Source organism: Pongo abelii, chromosome 6 (genome assembly GCF_028885655.2).
Source record: "Pongo abelii isolate AG06213 chromosome 6, NHGRI_mPonAbe1-v2.0_pri, whole genome shotgun sequence".
Taxonomy (NCBI): domain Eukaryota; kingdom Metazoa; phylum Chordata; class Mammalia; order Primates; family Hominidae; genus Pongo; species Pongo abelii.
In genome coordinates, this window is record NC_071991.2 from 136,431,836 (window position 1) to 136,454,550 (window position 22,715).

General features: G+C 41.3%; 1 protein-coding gene across 2 annotated transcripts in view; it reads right to left on the reverse strand.

The window, feature by feature from the left end:
* Positions 1 to 290: 290 nt before the first annotated feature.
* Positions 291 to 22,715, reverse strand: part of ZC3HAV1 (zinc finger CCCH-type containing, antiviral 1) — a 65,894-nt gene continuing 43,469 nt past the window's right edge. Inside the window, exons 8-13 of one of the 2 annotated variants that reach the window (XM_024249285.3) lie at positions 21,330 to 21,450; positions 17,480 to 17,582; positions 11,975 to 12,065; positions 10,735 to 10,865; positions 10,222 to 10,352; positions 291 to 4,628 (exon numbers count right to left, since the gene is read on the reverse strand). In XM_024249285.3, the coding sequence (XP_024105053.2) occupies positions 4,366 to 4,628; positions 10,222 to 10,352; positions 10,735 to 10,865; positions 11,975 to 12,065; positions 17,480 to 17,582; positions 21,330 to 21,450 (840 nt within the window). In that variant the 3' untranslated portion in view covers positions 291 to 4,365. 2 annotated transcript variants of the gene reach the window in all.

Below are 22,715 nucleotides of genomic sequence, written 5' to 3' on the forward strand. Positions count from 1 at the left end.
ATTTTTAACTTTTGTGCCTCAGTCTGGCCCTGTTCACACCCCCGAGACTAAAGGAAGAAATGTGTGTTAGCAGCTTTCAGCCCTTCCCTCTCTAAGTCCCCAGACAAAAGATGTGGGGGCCATCACCACCACTGTGCCTTGCCCAGGTGACTTGGTCATCGAGCCCTGGAATGATAAAGCTGGAAGGGGCAAAACACATCATCTCTCTCCCATTGAATAACTGGTGTCTGCAGTTGATGATGTTTTTGGAGGTACCTAGAAATAGATCAAATAAAGGCAGTAGAACCAAATTAATTACTTCTTTTTATTAGACAGTTCAAATTAAGCTTGAAGAACAGGAAGCAATACAACTCAACTATTGAAATATAAATAGTTGAGCTTAATTTATTCAACAAAATTTACCCAATATATCAGTGTACAAAGCATGCTGCTGGGCTAGGCATCAGGCGTGGCACAGCGAACAAGACAGACTGACTCAACCCTCAGGGGGCTTACATTCTAATGCAGAAAGCAGATAATTTCAGTTTGGATACATAATACAAATTATCAAAGCAAGGCGCAAAGTATTTTAAAAATAAGGGGTTTGGGAGGCAAGGATCTGACCTATTCTATAGAAGGATTCCTTAAGGAAGTAACAGTTGAGCCGATCTAAGGATGCTAGATATTCGCTAGGTCAGTGGAAAAAATCAGTGGTTCTCACTGTGGTCAGTGGGTTATTGGTGGTTTCATAATAACTGGGGACTACTCCCAGCACTGAGTGGATGCAGCCAGGGAGAACGATGTCCTGCAGTGTGTGGGTTAGTGCCACACAACGAAGAATTATTCTGTACCCTGTACGACTGTCTAATGTCCTGCTGGACATTTAGGTAGGACCTACAGCTTGTCCGAGAGAGTAACTCATTTGTTTTCTCTGAGACAATCTGTAATTTGTCTTGTCCTATTATCCTTAAGTAAGGTAATTTCGCTCTTTCTTTTCCCATATACAGATTATGTATATGGTCTGTTTTGTCTTTACCCTAACACTGGTTTTCATTCTAGTGTCCCCCACCCCTCTAGTTTCATTTTCCTGTAATTGTTTACAGGAAGTAGCCTCTAGTCGGCTCTTAAATCCAAACCTACTCATTACAAGGAAGAGTAAACATCTGTCTGTTTCAAACAGCGTAGTCATGCCTGAGCATTTACATAATGAAATTCATCTTCTTTTCATTATAAATTTCTTCTTTTCTATTTCTCCTTAATAAGAGAGTTAGGGCATTAAATTGATTTTTTAAGAAATTCATGTGTGTAAGTAGATTGTATTATCTATGAGTCATTTCAGGACAGCAAAGAGAATGTTACAAAATATCTGCTCTGAAAAGGGTGAATAGATCTGATAGGGTTTGTGGTTGTCACCATGAATGGGCGTGGGGGTGGGGGCGCTACTAGCATTTAATATGTGAGAGCCAAGTATGCAGAACATCTTGCAATACATTGGACAGTTCCTCACAATAAGAAATTATTCTGCACCCTATACGAATTTTGAATGTCTCACTAGACATTCATGTATGACCTATAGCTCGTCTGCAAGAATATATCCTCATTTTCTCCACTTCGATAACTGTACATTTTCTTGCATAGTATCTTTATTTCAATAAAGGTTATTTCGTTCTTTCTCTTATATACAAATAAGTATTGTCATATGCAAAGAAGTTATTGTATCCCTAGTTTTTATTCTAATGCCCACCCATATCCCTGCTTTTACATTTTCCCACATATGATCTGATCTCCTACCTTCTAAGTTCAAACTGATGCATTATAAATAGTTGTAAGCATCTGACTACTTCATTAGGTCTTCAATTACAGTTGTGCCCAAGTTAGGTACATTTTATTTCCTCTTTATGTTCATATCAGTTTTATTTAATTTTTAATTTATTTCTAAAATTGTGTGTAGGTGGAGCATATTACCTCTGAATTGGATTTGGAGGATAATAAAGAAGATGTATTTCTATTTGTCGTTTAGAAAAAAAAAGGCAGAAATGCCCATTGAAAACCACTGAACTAGCTAAAAATGGGAACCACAAAACTGAAAGGAAGCCAGAGTGGCTTGGGCAGAAGAAACTAAATGATAGAGGGGTAGGGGAGGGAGAGAGCACATGGGGCCATGATAGCGGTTTTGAACTTTATCCTGAAGACTTGATGTGTGTTTTGAATGTGCATTACTAAGTAAATTTTAAAAAATATAACCTTCTTGCTCTGAAGAAAACACAGCAAACAACTTAGAAGGGAACAGAGATATTTAAGAGGTAAAACTAGACTTAGAAACTGCTTAGATGTTTATCACGAGGGAGAGGAAGGAGTCAAAGATGACTTCCAGATTTCTGCTTGAGCCAATGGGTAGATGGTGATGCTATTCACTTACATACAGATCCTGAGAGAGGAACAGGTTCATGTGAGGGAGGTAGATGGAGAGTTCCACTTTGGACATGTTGAATCAAAGATGCCTGTGAAATATCCAGCTAGTGGTGTCTAATGGGCTGTTGGAAAGAGTTGGACAAACTGCACCCCTACAATGTGAGGGTCAAGTTCAGAAAATGAACACTCCAAAACGAAAGCTACCATGAAAGAAATAAGTCTATGAGAATAAGCATTTGTAGTAACCCTCCCAGAAAATAACTCTACTCTAAAAAAACTCTCTATTTTTTTTTTTTTTTTTTTTTTTTTTTTTTTTTTTTTTACTGGTGGAGCTGTTTAAGCTAAGGAGTTGTGGAGATCTCTGTGATGATCCAAAGTCTGACTAATATAAAATCAACTCTGATGCTAATTAAATCTGACTTATAACATGTCTGCTAGAAGAAATTATAACAGGAAACTTTGGTGACTGGTAAGGAATGTTGAAAAGGGAAAATCAGAAGGAAAAACCTGGTTCATAAGAAGGAAGGAAATATTGGTCCAAGCACATCAAGGGCTCTAAGTAAAAACCGATGGTACTACAATTCCACATAATCCATTACATTTGGAAAAAGAAGCTCCTGGTAGACACAGGGCCTCTCTGGGATATTGTTCTTTGTTCTGATTCTGTGCTCACCAGGAAACAAATTTCATCTCCGTAGGGGGCCCGTCCTTCAGTAGGAATGGCCTGCTCCTAGGTTCTTGGCTCATTTGCCAAGACTACAATAGCACTCGCGTTTATCAGTTATGCTTGTGTGAAGCTGGTTATTGCAATTCATTGTTCTCAAAATACTTTCATGAAAAGCCTGACCTGAGAAAAAGCCTTCTCTGTAATCATATTAATTAGAACATAAATGTCTACTTTGCCATAATTATACAAAGAGCCCAAATGGGCAATTAACTCCAGTTGGTTGCGTCTCTCTGAGCCTTACTTGCCAGCCCTTATTACCGCATTCCAGAGAGAGTCAACCTGAATGGAGTTTGTCCCCTAAATAAATGTAGCGATAAAGAAAAGCGTGCTCCAAATCAGTTTCATCAGAATGATAAGGTACAGTACTGCAGCTATGTCTGCAATAGCTTTTCAATTTTACTTTTTTTTCCCCTAGCATGTCCTTAAGCATTTTCTCCCCAGCTTTTCACAATCTTTCTTCTAAGGCTGTAATGTCTTATATCCTTAATAGGCATGTTTAGATTTCTCCCAAATTTTCCAAATTAACTTTCTTTCAATGGCATACAAAACATTGGCATACAGTAAATTAAAAGGGTAGACAGGAGAGAAAGGTTGCTGCAATTACAGAAAATTTAGAAATCAGCCTTTACCAGTTACATCTGAGACAAGGTAAACTTTCCAACACATTGGAATCATCAGAAGGGCTTTAAAAAGTACAACTGCCAGCCAGGCATGGTGGCTCACACCTGTAATCCTAGCACTTTGGGAGGCCAAGGCGGGCAGATTGCCTGAGCTCAGGAGTTTGAGACCAGCCTGGGCAACACAGTGAAATCTTGTCTCTACTAAAAAATTCAAAAAATTAGCTGGGTGTGGCAGTGTGTGCCTGTAGTTCCAGCTACTCGGGAGGCTGAGGCAGGAGAATTGCTTGAACCCGGGAGGCAGAGGTTAAAGTGAGCCAAGATCACGCCACTGCACTCCAGCCTGGGCGATGGAGTGAGATTCGGTCTCAAAAAAAAAAAAAAAAAATACAAGTGCCTGGCGCTAACGCCCAGAAATGATTTCATTGGCATGGGGTGCAACCTGGGCATCGGAATTTGTTTAAAACCTCCCAGATGATTCTAATATGTAGCAAAGTTTGGGGACCACTGATCTAAGACATTAGATAACTGGGCAGGAAAATATAAAACTTTAACTCCTGTCTGGGGCAATTTAGTTCTGTAAGGGAAAAGAATGGTTATGGCATCCTTCTGACGCTGTATTCATCGGTTCTAACTAATCACGCAGGCTTTGTCTGCTTCAGTATATTCAATCACATATTGTGGGTAAATCTGGTCTTTCTGAAAGATGACAAAAACGGAGGGATTCAACCTGGTATCCACACAGCTATCGAACTGTGGAGGGGGGCTCGTGTACGTCATACTTCCTTCAATAAACTTTCCAACCAGAACTTGGGCTATAAACATAACGACGTTTTTTGCATCATACGGGCAATTTTTGTGGGAATAGATGGCATCTTTTGCAAAGTAAATTCCTAGAAAGAATCAGAAAGAAAAGTTAAGAAATATTATAAAAGAAGGTATACAGCTTATAAGATTTGTTATATACAGTCAGATGGGCGTGGACTAAGCATATGTCAATAATACCTTACTGATATTTATAAACTTTCCTTTGCACTTAAGAACATGTTTATGATGCAGGCGAACTTAAATACAGTATATAACCCTATAGAAATGACTGAGGAATATTTGCTACAGTGCAGAGCTCACGCTGATAGTGTGAGCCATTGGCTGCAATGACCAAATGACAATGACACAGTGGCCCAATTGATGCAATTCACCCAGTGTGAGCTGAATGAGCCAACTTGGAACTGATGAGTCCGTTGATGCTTCATCCTCAATTCTAAAACAACCTCAGATAATGATTGCTGCTTCCATACACAGCAGACCAACAATTTCCTGCCAAGTTAAAATTTTTATTTTTATCATTGTCAAGTGCTACTCTGGGCAGATGCGGTGGCTCATGTCTGTAATCCCAGCATTATGGGAGGTTGAGGCAGGTGGATCACATGAGCCCAGGAATTTGAGACCAGTCTGGGCAACATGGGGAGACTCCATATCTACAAAAAATTTAAAAATTAGCCGGGCATGGTGGCGTGCACTTGTAATCCCAGCTACTCAGGAAGCTGAGGCAGGATTGATTGAGCCCAGGAAGTTGAGGCTGCAGTAAGCCAAGATCACACCACTGCACTCCAGCCTGGGCAACAGAGTGAGACTCTGTATCAAAAAATACTAACAATATTTTCTAAGAATGCTACTCTGTCATTTTAAAGACCATAAGTAGATATTGCAAACTCCTATTTCCATGCAAGAATCAATAAGTAAAATGAATTTGTTTTACTTGTGGTAACAAATGTTTAATATACTTTCCATCTACTTTGTTTTTGTTCTTTTTATCATTTTATAGTTAGATGTTTGAATTCCAGAAACATTGGTTATCCTGAGTAGGTCAGATACTAGATATTCTGTGCAAATGATGTTCTACTATATTTAAAGTAAAATATGGAAGTCTACCTATACTGACCTACCACATCCAATCCCACTCCCCTTCCCAAAACAGTTTATGGCTGGTGGGAATTCTTTCACACTTGTTTCTATGCATTCACATACATATATGTGCATATACTCTAATATAGTTTTATGGTGGTTTACTTGTTCATAAATAGGATCATAACATATGAACTGTTCTACAACTTTTTTTTCCACTTTAGTCCTAGAAATCTTGCTATGTCAGTACATTCAGCTCTCCTCTCTCTCTCTTTTTTTTTGTTGTTGTTGTTGTTGCTGCTGTTTTTGAGACAGGGTCTCTGTCACCCAGGCTGGGGTGCAGTGGTGCAATCTTGGCTCACTGCAGCCTTGATGTCCTGGGCTCAAGCAATCTTCCCACCTCAGCCTCCCATTCTAATCGGTGCAAGGCAACAGCTCATTGTGGTTTTAATTTGCATTTGCCTGATGATTAGTGATGTTGAGCATTTTTTCATGAACCGATTGGCCATTTGTATTTCTTCTTTTGAGAAATGTCTATTCAAGTCTTTTGCCCATTTTTGAAACTTTTATTTGCATGTATTTTATGTATTTTATTACTGTGCCGTTAAGTTTTTGCTTCTTCAGTATCTTCTGGGATAGCTTTTTCTTCTGTGCACCTCCTCTTCTGGTTTAGGAACACGGTGTGCTTTTTCAGTGAAGATTGTCTCTATGTGGCAGGGGGAGCTCAGGCATGAGTTAATCCAACCATGAGCTCTGGAAGTCTGGTGGCACATCTTGGGTGCTTTGTGCATCTGAATATCCTCGATGACCAGAGAATCTACAGCTCAACCCTTACGTTCAGCATCACCCTCTGCATTTTTAAGTGTGTACAGCAAAAATTCAACCCTTTTGGGGTCACCAACTGCGTGCCCAGCCCCACTGTTTGGTCTGGGCACTCCTACCAACTCCACCCTCGTAACGTTGGAATGGTACACATTGTTTCTATACAGTGACATCTCTCAGACACTTGCTGGCTTTTCATATAGGCATACTCTCGATGGCCTGGGCAGTTTCATGGGTGTCCTTAAAGTGAACATGAAGATTTGAGCCTCTTTATTTGCATGATTTCATGGGGTTTTCTGGGTCAAGTGAATGGTGAGCCATTTTCACAGATCACCTCAGGCCACTTATGGGAACAGCTTGCACATTTTAAAATTGGGTTATTTGTTCTCTTGCTGTTGAATTGTTTGAGCTCCTTATATATTTTGGATATTAATCCCTTGTCAGATATATGGCTTGCAAATATTTTCTCCCACTCTGTGGGTTTGTCTGTTCACTTTGTTAATTGTTTCCTTTGCTGTGGAGAAGCTTTTTAGTTTGATGCTATCTCATTTGTCCATTTTTGTTTTTGTTGCATCAGTTTTTTTATATCACACTTATATAATCTGGAATCTATATTTTCTTTTTTTAAAATTCCCTTTATTGTGTTAAGAAAGTTCATTTCTATTCCTACATTTCTAAGTGCTTTAATTTTTTCTTTTTTGAGACAGAGTTTTCCTCTGTCGCCGAGGCTGGAGTGCAGTGGCAGGATCTCGGCTCACTGCAGCCTCCCCTTCTTGTGATCAATCAACTCTCCTGCCTCAGCCTCCCGAGTAGCTAGGACGACAGGCATGCGCCACCACGCCCAGCTAACTCTGTATTTTTATTAGAGATGGGGGTTTCACCATGTTGGTCAGGCTGGTCTCGAACTCCTGACCTCAGGTGATTCACGCACCTCGGCCTCCCAAAGTGCTAGGATTACAGGAATGAGCCACAGTGCCTAGCCTAACATTTCATTTTTTAGGATAAATATTTGTTTGAATTCTAACATAGGATAGACCTGTAAGAAACTGATGAGTTTTAATTTCACCTATCATATGTCACTTAAGATGGTCACTACATTTCCCATTTCCTCCAAACACTTCTAGGTAAGTTTCACTGATATATTTAAACTTAATAAACTTATGAAATCTCATCAATAAATTCATTCCCCAGCTTAAAACCTTTCATTAGTTTCCCATGCCCTTACAGTCAAGTTTAGCTCTTTATGGTCATATCTTGTTCCATTTCTCCCTTCTCCGCTATGTGGTGACTCTACAAGGCAGGGGAATCCTACTCTATCTCTATCCTTGGGAACACCTCTCTAGCTGGGTTAGTTGTACACAGGACCTGTTCCTTTTTTTCTTTTTTCTTTTTTTTTTTTTTTGAGATGGAGTCTCGGCTGGTGTGCAATGGCATGATCTCAGCTCACCGCAACCTCTGTCTCCCGGGTTCAAGCGATTATCCTGCCTCAGCCTCCCAAGTAGCTGGGATTACAGGCACGTGCCACTGCACCCAGCTAATTTTTATATTTTTAGTAGAGACGGGGTTTCACCATGTTGACCAGGCTGATCTTGAACTCCTGACCTCAAGTGATCTGCCTGCCTCAGTCTCCCAAAGTGCTGGGATTACAGGCGTGAGCTACCGCGCCTGGCCTGGACCTGTTATTTTTCTCTATAGCAGCCCAACATTTGCAATCATTTAATTTTTTTTTTTTTTTTTTTTTTTTTTTTGAGACAAAGTGTTGCTCTGTCGCCCAGGCTAGAGTACAGTGGCACAATCACAGCTCACTGCAGCCTCAAACTTCCGGGCTCAAGCAATCCTCCCACCTCAGCCTCCTTAGTAGATGGGACTAGAGGCATGTGCCACCATGCCCAGGTAATTAAAAAAATTTGTTTGTAATTAAAACAAAAAATTAGACAGGGTCTCGCCATGTTGCCCAAGTTGGTCTCCAACTCCTGGGCTCAAGTGATCCTCCCACCTCAGCCTCCCAAAGTACAGGAATTACAGGTCTAAGCTACCATGCCTGGCCACAGTCATTTAATTAATTATGTAAGATAATTATGCAAAATTTGTTTGGGGCCATGTCTAACTTGTTCACCACTGTGTACCCACCATCTAGTGTACAGAAGACACTCAAAAATATTTGCTGACTGGCTGATTGACTTCTTGCCTTTTGGGGCAAGAATTGATTTAATCCTAGTTGTATGAGTTGAACTCACTTTGAATCTGTGATAAACTATTACTTATTTCCTAAAGATGAGTGATTCTTAGTTTGGTTTTTTTTTTAATTTTCTAGTTTTTATTTATTTATGAAGTTAATTCCCTCAAACATTAAGCTAAGTGTGAAGTGCAGTTTTTGGTAAGCTTGCTTATTAGTTAAAAATGGACAATAAACATTTACATTCATAAAGATTTCTTTTTTTTTCTTCTTTTTTTTTTCATTTTATTGTTATTTTACTTTAAGTTTTAGGGTACATGTGCACAACATGCAGGTTTGTTACACATGTATACCTGCACCATGTTGGTGTGCTGCACCCATTAACTCATCATTTAGCATTAGGTATATCTCCTAATGCTATCCCTCCCCCCTCCCCCCCGGGTTTGTTTGTTTTTAAGAGTTGCATGCAGGCCAGGTGCGGTGGCTCACACCTGTAATCCCAGCACTTTGGGAGGCCGAGGCAGGCAGATCCCCTGAGGTCAGGAGTTCTAGACCAGCCTAACCAACATGGAGAAACCCCGTCTCTACTGAAAATACAAAATTAGCCGGGCGTGGTGGCACATGCCTATAATCCCAGCTACTTAGGAGGCTGAGGCAGAAGAATCGCTCAAACCAAGGAGGTGAAGGTTGCAGTCAGCCGAGATCGAGCCATTGCACTCCAGCCTGGGCAACAAGAGAGAAACTGTCACAAAAAAAAAAAAAAAAAAAAAAAGAGTTGCATGCATCCAGGAGCGGTGGCTCACGCCTAAAATTCCAGCACTTTGGCAGGCTGAGGTAGGCGATTATTTGAGCTCAGGAGTTGAGACCAGCCTTGGCAACATGGCGAAACCCTGTCTCTACAAAAAATACAACAACAAAAAATTAGCTGAATGTGGTGGCACACACCTGTTGTCCCAGTTACTCGAGGGGCTGAGGTGGTAGGACCACTTGAGCCCAGGAGGTTGAGGCTGCAGTGAGCCGAGATTGTCACCCAGACTGGGTGACAAAGTGAGACCCTGTCTCACAAAAAAGAAAAAATTGCATGCAAGAGTTTAGGAGCAAAAAGAAAGAGCTATAAAGATTTTGTGTGTGGGCAGACCTGTGACACGTCAGACCGAGGTGACCCAGTGTGGCCTGAGATGGGGAGAGGCCTCTTCTCCCCCTCTTTAATTAAAACCAATCTGTGACAACTGAAGCTTCAAATAGCTTCGCAGGCATGGACATGGGCTCAGGAAGAGCCAAGCCAGAAGTGAGTAGACAACAAGACCAACAGATGGAGTAGTTTACAAGCACGTATGAAGACTTTTGTCACTCCCAGAAAGAAAACAGAAGACAGGGACTAAGGTCCAGCACTCAAGCTCCAAGTCAACTGATTCACTCTCATTTGGGCATTTGATATTACCATGAGCTTATTATCTCTCCGGGACCACTAGAGCCTGGACACTCTGGTTAATACAAAATAATTACATATACCTCCTAATAGAAGCACGTATAAAGCCCGAGTTATGACTCTACTAGTTACGCTTCTCTATCCCGGCACTAACCTTTTCCATATTTGTTTTCATGAGTTTCATGTAGGAAACTGTCAAAATTATTCACACAGATAGATTCCACCCAGGCACGGCTTGTCGCATAAAATAGGAGTTTTCCTTCTTCCTTCATCTGCGATTTCTTCCTAATATAAGAAATGTGAGACTTAACACCGAGACATCCCCTTCCCACTCCAGTTGATAACATTAATCCCAGCTAAAGTCTAATCATCTAAAAATTTCATTCCATCAGCTTTCACAGCGGAGCTACTAACTTTAAGGCAGCAGCTGTACAATGATAAATTTATGAAAACTTTTAAGAGATAGACACATGAAATCATTGAATTGTAAAACAGTAAGGCTGAGAGAGAGAAGCCGGAGTTGATAGCATGAAAAAAAAAAAAAAGACTAGAGCCTAAAGGAGCTGTTAACTACTAAAATAAATCAGTGAATATAAATCTCAAAGGACAGATATTAACTAATCCTTTCCAGTTTTATGTAAAGAAACATGATAACATGGCCACCAACCGTGTAAATTTATCCAGGAGCTCTGAGTTCTCGATCCTCTTTATCTTTTCAATCTTGAAATTTTTCATGGAAGCTTTAAAATGCTCACTTACTCTGACATATTCTGGATGTAGGTGATGGATCTCTGACAACTAATAAAGTTTAAAAATATATAAATGTGAAATAGGAAACATTTAAAGCATGATACATCCACATATGTGCCCCCTTATGCCATGAAGTATTGTTACCAGGGTTCTTTCTAACAGCAGATAGGATGAGCTGGCTTAGGGTTCCCACATCTGCCAGCTCATTCCCGTAATTAACCAGAGAGGCAGCAGGCCTGTCTGTCCAGGCCAACTTAAAGCTAGCAAAGCACTATGCCTAAGGGAAAAGGGAAGTCCCCTGCAGTCTGAGTTAGTCCAGTAACCTCTTCCCAATGCAAGGGAAGAGGAATTGAGGTGCCATGCAGTCCAAGCAGACCAGCCTGCACAAAAGCTGAAGCCAACATGGGGAAGCTAAGCCATCTAGGAATAGCTGTGTTCCAACTAGGTTAAGTGACACAGTGAGGCACAGTTTGTTTGACTCCCATAGAAACTTGTTAATCGTAACTAAAGGACAAGTCATTTTTACTCTGTGAGTTCTAGTTTTCTTGTCCATAAAATAGAGATGTTAATATCCATTTCACATGGCTGTTGTGAGGATCTGCCCAAATGAGACTGTGTGTGGCTGAACTCTGGAAACAATGAGGTGCCCTATAGCAGTTAGGTGATCTCTGGGAAAGAGAACCATTAGATGACTGCCTTTCAACCTTGATCTAAGAGTGTTTGTTGTTGTTGTTTGTTTTTTGGAGATGGAGTCTCGCTCTGTCGCCCAGGCTGGAGTGCAGTGGGCAGGAGTGCAGTGGTGCGATCTCGGCTCACTGCAACCTCTACCTCCCAGGTACAGGCGATTCTCCTGTCTCAGCATCCCAAGTAGCTGGGACTACAGGCTCATGCCGCCACGCCTGGCTAATTTTTTTGTATTTTCGGTAGAGAGGGGGTTTCACCGTGTTTTCCAGGCTGGTTTTGAACTCCTGAGCTCAGGCAATCCACCCGCCTCGGCCTCCCAAAATGCTAGGATTACAGGGGTGAGCCACTGCACCCAGCCGATCTAAGAGTTTTGCGGGAGTAATTCATTCATCCAGACACACACATACACTTGTAGCACAGTACTTTTTCTAACTTTTAACAGACTCATCCACCAAACATGTAAAACCAAGTACCTTATATTTCTTTGAGGATAGCAAGCAAAGGTCCTCCTGAGGACGAAAGGTCGCAGTTAAAGACACTGATGAGGTCTTTGCTGGCTGATGGCTACAAATAAAGAGAAAGAATTCACTTAACTCTCTGCTCCACAGGCCCAAGTGACGTTTTCTCTTAACTTCCAGCCACTATGCCAAGGATGACTAGAGAAATACACGATATTTATTTCTGTATTTTTCTCTGGACTACATCCTCGCATATACCTGGTATAGATGTACCAGTAATCATGTCTTTTAAAAATGCTGCAATTATTCATAATCGGTCAATTAAATGCCATTTTCCTATTGACTTAAAATGTAAAAGTATTGACTCTTTTTTATATTTCTGCTCAGCTTTCAAAGGTCCTAATGTGTTAGCATTAAGCAAATGTGTCTTACAGCTTCTTGGTCAAAGGATAAACAATTAAATATATTAGGAATTTAGAGGAAAGAATTCTGCCTTTCCAGTATGAACTGTATTTCAGGGTAACCATACCTGAGAAGTAATTTTTTTTTCTATTCCATAGAACCTAAAGCTACCAGAAAAATTCTTCTTTATAGATGAAACACACTAATAGTTGCAAAAGAGTTGATAGAATTAGAAAACCACCATTTGGCAATACTTAATGACATCATGGTTCTAAACAATCATTATCATTAGCTACTAAAACCATTAAGTGAAAGATCAGATGAATAGTATAGTGGAATGATCAGACTGGAATGACCTGAACCTACTCTGTGATCTCCATCACTAAAAGTAGGACAACCAGACACTGTGTATCTCTTCATAAGTTGGGACAGAATCACTGGTACGAAGCCATCAATTGTATAGCATACTTGACTCAAAACTGAACCTAAATCTAGTCAGTTCCCTAAATCTAATGATCAATTTATAGAAATTACACATCAGATGACCCCATGAGGATACAATTTGCTAATGTGTTTTGAGACAGAGTTTCACTCTGTCACCCAGGCTGAAGTACAGTGGTGTGACCATGGCTCACTATATCCTCAACCTCCTGGGCCCAAGTGATCCTCCCACCTCATCCTCCCAAAGTGCTAGGATTATAAGTGTGAGCCAGCATGCCAGGTTAATTTTCTACATTTTGAATTTGGAAAATTCTATAGGTCAAATCACCTAGTCGTTGTTTTTATTGTTTTTTTTTTCTTTTTTTTTTTTTTTTTGAGACAGAGTCTCACTCTGTTGCCCAGGCTGGAGTACAATGGTGCAAACACAGCTCAACCTCCTGGGCTCAAGTGATCCTCCCACCTCAACCTCTTGAGTAGCTGGGACCACAAGTGTGTACCACCACACCTGTCTAACTTTTTAAAAAGTTTTTGTAGATATGGGGTCTCAACTCACCATGTGGCCCAGGCTGGTCTTGAACTCCTGGGCTCAAGCAATCCTTCTGCCTCGGCCTCCCAAAGTGCTAGGATTACAGGCATGAACCACCACACCTGGCCTATCTAGTTTCTTAAAAAATGAAATTGCATGAAAAAAGTAGAGGAGGGGAAACTGTAGTAGACTAAAAGATATTTATGACACAAATCAACCAAACACAATGTACAGACCCTGCTTAGATACTGATTTGCAATACATCAACTCTAAATAGTCATTGTTTAAGACAATGGGAAAACATAAAACATGAACTGGGTATCAGATGATATTAAGGAATTATCATTAACTTTGTTACATAGGTTAATGATATTGTATAATGTTTTTTAAAACCTCTTACCTGTTAGGAACACACCTAATATATATACAGGGAAATGATAACATGTATCGGATTTACATTAAAATATTCCAGCAAAAGAAAAAAAGTTAGGCCAGGCGTGGTGGCTCATGCCTATAATTCCAGCACTTTGGGAGGCCGAAGCAGGAGGATTGCTTGAGCTCTGCAATTTAAGACCAGCCTGAGCAACACAGTGGGATCCCCTTCCCCATCTCTAGAAACATTTTTTTTAAATTATCCAGGTGTGGTGGTGCATGGCTGTAGTCCCAGCTACTCAGGAGGCTAAGGCAGGAGGATCACATGAATCCAGGTGTTTGAGGCTGCAGTGAGCCATGATTGCACCACTGCACTCTAACCTGCTGCAGAGTGAGACTCTTTCTCAAAGAAAAAAAAAGTTTAGAGGTGATGGTAGTAACAATATTGTTACGACTACGACAAATATGTTACAAAGATAGTAAATATTGACAGTGTTTAAGTTGGATGTTAGGTACTCAGGGGTTTATTATCAATTCTTTGTACTTTATGTTTGAAATTTTCCATGATCAAAACAATTACATTTTAAAAAACAAATGCTTGAAGGAAAAAACTCTTTAAAGAAGAAGATGACTCATTAGAATGAGAAAGATTGGCCCCAGTTTATCTCTATTTTAAGGTCAGGTTTCCATTCTGGATTTGTATAATGTGGGACAGATTGAATGAATATATTGTAAGATGCCCATGAACAGTGACGTGTGCTATAGTTCACTTCTATGTCCCACTGTAGTTCAGGGTAGTACCCCAGCCCTTATTCTATCCTACAGTAAGTGTGTCTCCCTGGGCTAGTGAGAGCAGGATTAAATTTGGTTCTCTGCATGACCCACCCCCCACCCTCCCCCACTAACATGTTTTTCTAATTTATTTATTTTTATTCATGTGGCTATTTATTATCACTATGTGCCATGCATTATACAAAATATTCCAAGACAGCCTGGGCAACCTGGAGAAACCGTGTCTCTATTTAAAAATACAACAATTAGCCAGGTGTAGTGGTGTGCACCCATAGTCCTAGTTACTTGGGTGACTGCAGTGGGAGGATCACCTGAGTCCGAGAGGTTGAGGCTGCAGTGAGCTGTGATTGCGCCACTGCACCCCAGCAACCTAACCCCTCAAACACCCCACCAAAAAAAAAACCACCAAAATATTTCAAGAGCTCTGAGGAGCTGATAATTGAGGTTGGTGGGGAGGGAGGGGGAAGGGAGGAGGAGGGAAGGTTGTGCTAGAGACATTTACATGAGTAACTGTATTACAAGGTAGAAGTGGAAAAGTACTGTAAGGGAATCTCAAGTGTCCCTGGAGGGCACAGGAGAACTGAAGGAGAATCACAAGGAATGTTATAGTATGGGAAAGTGGCATTCCAGCTAAATCATGAGGGGAGCTGTATTCATGTGAATGACGGGAAGGAGTATTCCTGGAGATGGGGAAGAGCAAATGGAAAAGCATGAAGCAACTCTGACATATGGAAGTTCTTGAGATTGACGATGGCTGACTACAGGAGCTATCTGGAAATGCCATAAAGCAATTTTTTCCCCTAGAAATACATGTGCACAGAAAGAACCATCCAGCTTGGCGTCAAGGTTTACTATACTTTCCACAGTTCCTGCTGTCTGGAAGGGCCATAAAGCATGGTCTCACTAGTTGAGACTAATTGGGAGTATCTGAATTGTTAAAAAATCAAAATTACCGGAACTTTAAAAAAAAATGCAGTTTTGTTGCTTTAAGTAATGACAGTTCTAACACACTTTTGTGAAGACGTCCTGCCAGAACGATTGTAACGAATGGAAAGCAGCTCTGATGATCTCATTCATTGGCTGAATGTGAACAGCCCCTCCCCATCCTCCTACTCTGCCTTTTTTTCCCCCACCTAACATTTGTCAGGAACTGAAATGGTTATTGCCTCATCCACCAGAATGTAAGCTCCCGTGAGGGCATGAGCTTTACTCCTCTCTTCCCTAAACCCTGAAATATTCTTTTTACTTTATTAATTTGCATATTTAAACTACAGGAAGGGGCCAAGTGCAGTGGCTCACGCCTGTCATCCCAGCACTTTGGGAGGCTGAGGCAGGTGGATCGCCTGAGGTCAAGAGTTCGAGACCAGCCTGGCCCTCATGGTGAAACCCCGTCTCTATTAAAAATACAAAAATTAGCTGGGCATAGTGCCATGCACCTGTAGTCCCAGCTACTCAGGAGGCTGAGGCAGGATGATCACTTCAACCAGGGAGGCAGAGGTTGCAGTGAGCCGAAATTGTGCCACTACACTCCAACCTGGGCGACAGAATAAGACTCTGTCAAAAAAAAAAAAAAAAAAAGGCAATTACTGAAACGGACTTTAGATAGCTACACCAATCAGATTCTAATTCTTGGGAAATCAACTTGAGAAATTCAGAGAAAATTAGGCAGTTAGTGGCAGAAGATAAGGCTGAAGAGATATGCAGGTTGGAATTATGAATTAGAATTAAGTCAACTTAATTATATATACAGTTACTAAGTCTATTAATAGCAGGGGAATAAAAATAATAATAACCAGAGCAGTTAACATTTTCTGAACACCTGATGAGTGTTTGGAATGTGTTACCCAAGCAACAGTGAGGAAGGTATTATTATTAAGCCCATTTTACAGATGAGGATATACAGAGTGATTCATTTGTCCAAATCCACACAGCTAATGGGTGGCAAGGTGGAATTTGAACCTAGGTGAGCTAGATCCAGCATCCAGGCTGTTAACCTGGTCCCCAGAAAGAATCTTTGACTCTAGGCTGCTCCAGTTCTAAAGCAGAATTGGAAGCAACTCCCCTTCCTGAGGCCCTGATATAGCTCAGTTTCCATTCTTAGATTCTTGCAAGTTGTTTTCCATATGACCTCATAGTTATTTATCTTTTTAGTAACTTTCCTTTTTCATCAAATAGCTTGAATTCTTACAACCAAAAGAACCTAGTTAGAACACCTTGATTTTATACTTCTCTTGAAGCCTGTTTTATGTAATCACACATCACCCAGAAAAAAAAATCCAACTCCAAAAATGTTCATGAACAATGTAGAGTTTACTGAGCACTTCACAAGGAGAGTTACAATGAATCCCCCACAGCAACATTTCCTTTAAAATCCCTTCAATCAATAGTATCTCTCACCGAAGCCCTTGCTCTAACAGCTAGCTCATCCCTTTTTTCTATCTCTTTCTCCGCCCCTCATCCTCTATAAATCGTGTAGGAAAACAAAAGATACCCAAAAGAATCCACAGCAAAGCCAGGCACGGTGGCTCATGCCTGTAATCCCAGCACTTTGGAAGACTGAGGTAGGAGGATCGCTTGAGCTCAGGAGTTTAAGATCAGCCTGGGCAACAAAGTGAGACCCCATTTCTAAAAAAAAAAAAAAAAAAAAATCCACAGCAAAACAAAAACCCAGTATATGTGATTATTCCTTAGGCGTACTGCATCAATCCAGCTCTTCACAGCTGGAGAAGCTAAAGCCCAGAGTATTTAGGAGACTTGCTCAGACTTCCCTTTCAGAAAGAAAATTCATTTTCTGATCTAGTATCCTTTCAGTCACACCACGCTGCTTAACAAGCATCTTACTCATCGATAATGCAAATGGAAACTGCAGAGTAATACAAGCAGGAACTTTTCAGGAAAACAGGCTCCAGATTCACGAGTGACTTGATGAGCCCAGGGCATGAACATCTCAAGCATCTGTCAGCAAACAGCTGCTTCAGAACACTTACTCTGGCCCTCTCTTCATCTGCTGCACATACCACTGAGGCACAAATGTTGGTCTTCTGATGACATCCTTTTGAGTTTTGGAAACTATGTTTGTCTGAATCATCCCTTTGGACAGAAAAAAATAAAATAAAAGCAGTGAGAATCAAGATCAGTCCTAGAAAATGACTTCTTGTTATTTTGCAGAGGCTATTTCCACAGCAAATATTCAAGACTGACCTGTATGTATACGAATAGAGAAAATCCTTTGGGATGAGAATTGCTCACAGTAAAAGACTTGTATCCTTCACTGCCATTAGTAGAAGGCTCAAAGCAAAGGAGTGAATGAATATTCAGGAATTAATCTAATCTTTAAATCCAAGTTGGATGGTAAAAGAGAAGAGTTGGGGCAGCCAAATAACAAGACACCATCCTTGCAAGCTTCCCTGCACCAGACATCAGTGATTACAGGTTGGAATCTGGTAGCTGTCTTGAAGGGTTCTTTTCTACATCAGGTGTGAAATATCATTTTCAATTCATGCCGTAAACCTCAGTCCAAACTGCAACCAGTGTGATCCCTTCAAAAAGTAAGTCATAATACATTGCTAGTGAGAGTGTAAAATGAAACCACCACGTTGGAAAACAGTTTGGTGGTTTCTTATACAGTTAAATATGCACTCCTATATGATTTAGCAATCCCATTTCTGGGTATTTACCCAAGAGAAATGAAAATCTGTATCCACACAAAGATGTGCATATGAATGCTCACAGCAGCGTTATTATGATAACCAAAAAGGAGAAATAACCTAAATGTCTATCAGCTGGTAAACGAATAAACTATGGAATAGCCTTACAATAACTTATTACTTATTCCTCAGTAATAAAAGAGGAACAACTACTATACATGCAACAACGCAGATGAGTCTAAAAAACATTATTCAGAGTGAAAGAAGTCAGCCACGTGCAACGTGCCTACTGCAAGCGTTTATTAATATCAAGTTCTAGAACAGGTAAAACAGGGACAGAAAGCAAATCAGCAATAGCCTGTGATGGGGATAAAGTGAGGTGTATGTGGTGTTGCTGGGGAAACTGACTGCAAAGAGACATAAGGAAACTTTTGGGATTGATGGAAAAGTTCTATATCCTGCTTAGGGTGGTGGTTACATGCATTTGTCAATACTCATCCAACTGCACTCTTAAAATATGAAACAAACATAAACCACACACACACACACACACACACACACACACACAAAAAAAAAAAAAAAAAAGCAAATCGGATCATGCCACAACACTGCTCAAAATCTTCCCAGGGCCTCCGTCTAATAAAATATCCAAGTTTCTATCTCTGCTCTCATCTCTTACAGACCATCTACCTGTTCTATGAAACTTCAAGCTGGTCTGTACCTTCCAGCCTTAGCCTTAGTTCTTCCTCCTCCTGGAGCGCCCTCCTTCCCGCAGGCAGAGGCTGCTCTATAAAAGTAAGTGCTGTCCCACTGACTCCTCCATCCTCTGGCTGCTTCCTTGCACTGTTTCATTTTCTCCACTGTTTCATTTTCTCAGTAACTGTTACCACTTTCTGAAATGGCCTGACTTGTTTACTTGACCATTGTCTCTCACCACCCTTTTGAATATAGGCTCGAAGAGCAACTTCACCACTGTATCCCAGCACCCACAGCAGGAGCCAGTACACAGCTGGCACTCAGATACTAGCTTAATGCATGACAGAATACACTTGCAGTCTAGTTAAGAAATAGAAAAAGGCGGCCGGGCGCAGTGGCTCACGCCTGTAATCCCAGCACTTTGGGAGGCTGAGGCAGGTGGATCACGAGGTCAGGAGTTCGAGACCATCCCGGCTAACACAGTGAAACCCCATCTCTACTAAAAATACAAAAAATTAACCAGGCTTGGTGGCACACACCTGTAGTCCCAGCTACTTGGGAGGCTGAGGCAAGAGAATCGCTTGAACCTGGGAGGCAGAGGTTGCAGTGAGCCGAGATTGCGCCTTTGCACTCCAGCCTGGTGACAAAGCGAGACTCTGTCTCAAAAAAAAAAAAAAAGGGAAAGAAAAAGAAAAGAAAAAGCCATCTGGCACACTAGGAACACTATAAACTACTCTGAACTGGTTTCTATGAACCAAACAAACAGAAGTAGCTGGACAAATTGCTCTAGATTCAGGAACAAAGTCTATTGGCTCTCATCTCTCCACCACCCTTTTAAACCATAAAAACAATACAATATCAACTAAGAATTTTTTTAATTTAAGTCATTTTTAATTCTACCACCCAATCGAAGAGATTTTAATTTTTCATTATTATCTTCCAGTCTTAGCCCACATGCATGCATTGCTGCATTTATCATGCACATTGATTTTTGTGTTTTTTTTAACTTTCCTATTTTAAATATAAACAGAAAATTTCAGAAACATAAATTTGGGGTTCTGGCTGAGCACTGTGGCTCATGCCTGTAATCCCAGCATTTGGGGAGATTGAGGTGGGAGGATCGCTTGAGCTCAGGAGTTTAAGATAAGCCTGGGCAACAAAGTGAGACCCCCATCTATACAAAAAAATTTAAAAATTAGCTGGGCATGGTGGCATGAACCTATACTCCCAGTTAGTTGGGAGGCTGAGGTGACAGGATCGCTTGAGCCGGGGAGGTTGAGGCTGCAGCGAGCCGTGATGGCGTCACCGCACTCTAGCCTGAGTGATGGAGTGGGACCCTGTCTCAAAAAAAAAAAAAAAAAGAAAAGTGTTCTGCCTTTTTCATTTAACAACGCCAGATTTTGCTCTTCCTATATAGTTTTCATAATCAAAATTTTTAACGAGTGTCAAATGCACCATTGAAATTTAATACCCTAATTTATTTAGTCACCACTGTACTGGTACAGACTGGTCCTACTTTTAGTACTATAGGTACTGGTTTTGGTCTAGTATTCTTCGGTCACACCATGCTGCTTAACAAGCACCTTACTTTATGCCTATAGCTTTTTCCCCCCTTCTTCTAGTGAATTATTTCCTAAGAAAGGTTCCTGAGGGAATGAAAAGACAAACATATTAGCAAATTGTAATGTTACTTGACATGTACTGCCAGATTGTTTTTCCAAATACTTGGTATAATGGTCCTTGTAAAAGCTACGTCATCTAATGCCCACTAAGTGGTACAGGATCCAACTGCAGTTACCATCTGCGAATTCAGGGACCTAAGAAAGTCTCCTTTACCTCTTCCAAAGCACCTGCAAGTCCCAAAAGGGCAAGTACTTGATCATGTGCAGGGGGTGCCCAATGGGATGGTACCTTCAGAAGGAGGGCAGTTCCTGCCCTGATATCTAACTAAACACAGCAGGTAGATTGGCGGCAGCTCACCAGAAGACCTTTCTATAGTAGCTCCAATAAACATGGTGGAAGGCAAAGTACTTTAATCAATGTGATGATGGAACCACTGACCTAGATAAACCCTAAAAGAAACAGCAAGTTTCTAAAACTCTGAAGGTGCCCAAAAGCCGAAGGCCTCTACCGTAGTCACCAGCACCTGAAATATTGCCTCTGCCTAGGCAGCTGCCCACCCAGAATCAGAAACAGCATGACAGAGCTGGAAGTACCCCCAAGACTACTTAGTTTGAGCCCCTGATTTTGCAGTTGAGAGAAGTGGGCCTAGATAGGCCAGATGCCCCTCCTAGGGTGGCAGAGCAAGTGTTCATCAGAGCCAGAGCTCTAGAACACAGGTCTTCTGATGGCCACTAGCTTGCACTCCATCGACTTGCTAAATCTTGACCTTGACCCTGGCCATAGCAATGCATACCCACTCTGCTCCCACTCCCACGTGTACACTGCAGGCGGATTTCAATGACACACAACACTGCCAAACACAGAAACTCACCTTGGAAACTCAGCTCATAGTTCCGTGAGCCTGCCTGAAATGGCACAACTCCCCTCCGACAGGATTGATAGAGAGACTCCAGGTATGAAGAGTCGATGTTTGAACTTTTCTGTTTGTCTTTCTAATTGGAAAAAAAATAAAAGGTAAAGTCAGGGTAGGCTTTTAGGAAATCTCTACTGTTATATGATTTCATTTTAGCAATGGGATGTGAACAGTACATTTTGCTTCCCGAACCAGATTGTAAGAGCTTCCAGCTCAGGACTATGTCACAGACTTCTGTGGTCTTCTCCATCATGGTACCTAAGAGAGAGAAGTCTATCCTGCAGAAACTCACTACACACTTGGGGGAGGCCTGAGAAATGTAGCTGTTTGCAATACTCTTTTACAGCCTTCCATAAAATACGAGCCAAATGTACACAGCAACTTGCATCTCCTCTTTTCGGATGCCGCGCCAGCATCTGTCATCTAACAGAATCTGACACTGACTCTTACATGAAATAGAACATCATGGGCTATTCTAGCCACGCACAGTTTACAGTAGTCGTGAAGGGAAGTAAAGAAAGACCATCTGCTCCTCGTCCAAACTCCAGTAGTTGCAGTATTCAAATATAAATAACCTAACCCTCTCCTCTGCCCTGAACCAGAGTAAGTAAACAAAATTGGCTGAGCCTCCTGCTAGCCAACTAACTGAAAATGCACTTGGATTTGCCACTAACTGGAGCTATAATGAAAGGGATGAGGTGGCCAGGTGCAGTGGCTCACGCCTGTAATCCTAGCACTTTGGGAGGCTGAGGCGGGTGGATCACAAGGTCAAGAGATCGAGACCATCCTGGCCAACATGGTGAAACCCCGTCTCTACTAAAAATTCAAAAATTAGCTGGAGACGTGGTGGCATGTGCCTGTAGTCCCAGCTACTCGGGAGGCTGAGACAGGAGAATCGCTTAAACTCGGGAGGCGGAGGTTGCAGTGAGCCAAGATCATGCCACTGCAGAGCCTAGCGACAGAGCGAGACTCTGTCAAAAAAAGAAAGAAAAGAAAAGAAGGGATGAGGCATACCCCCCAAATGTAAAGCTATAATCTCTAGTCTCAAAGCATATAGAAAGCATGCAAACAGAATGTGTAGGTAAAAGGGAAATGAGTTGATTTTAGCAAGGGGCAGGCTAGGCTACCGATCCACCGCCCTCATTCCTCATTCCGTGGCCGGGGTGGGTGATCAGGGCACACTAGAAGTACGCCCCTAGCAGCAGGGGTTCCCAGTATTTAATGGTGAGGAGACACTTGTTTCCTGTGATCTAGAACAAAGGAGTTAATGACAGCAAATTTTTCCAAGCAGCCATAGTGGGGAGGGGCTCACAGTTCCTTTTGTTAATGACATTCCAGACATTC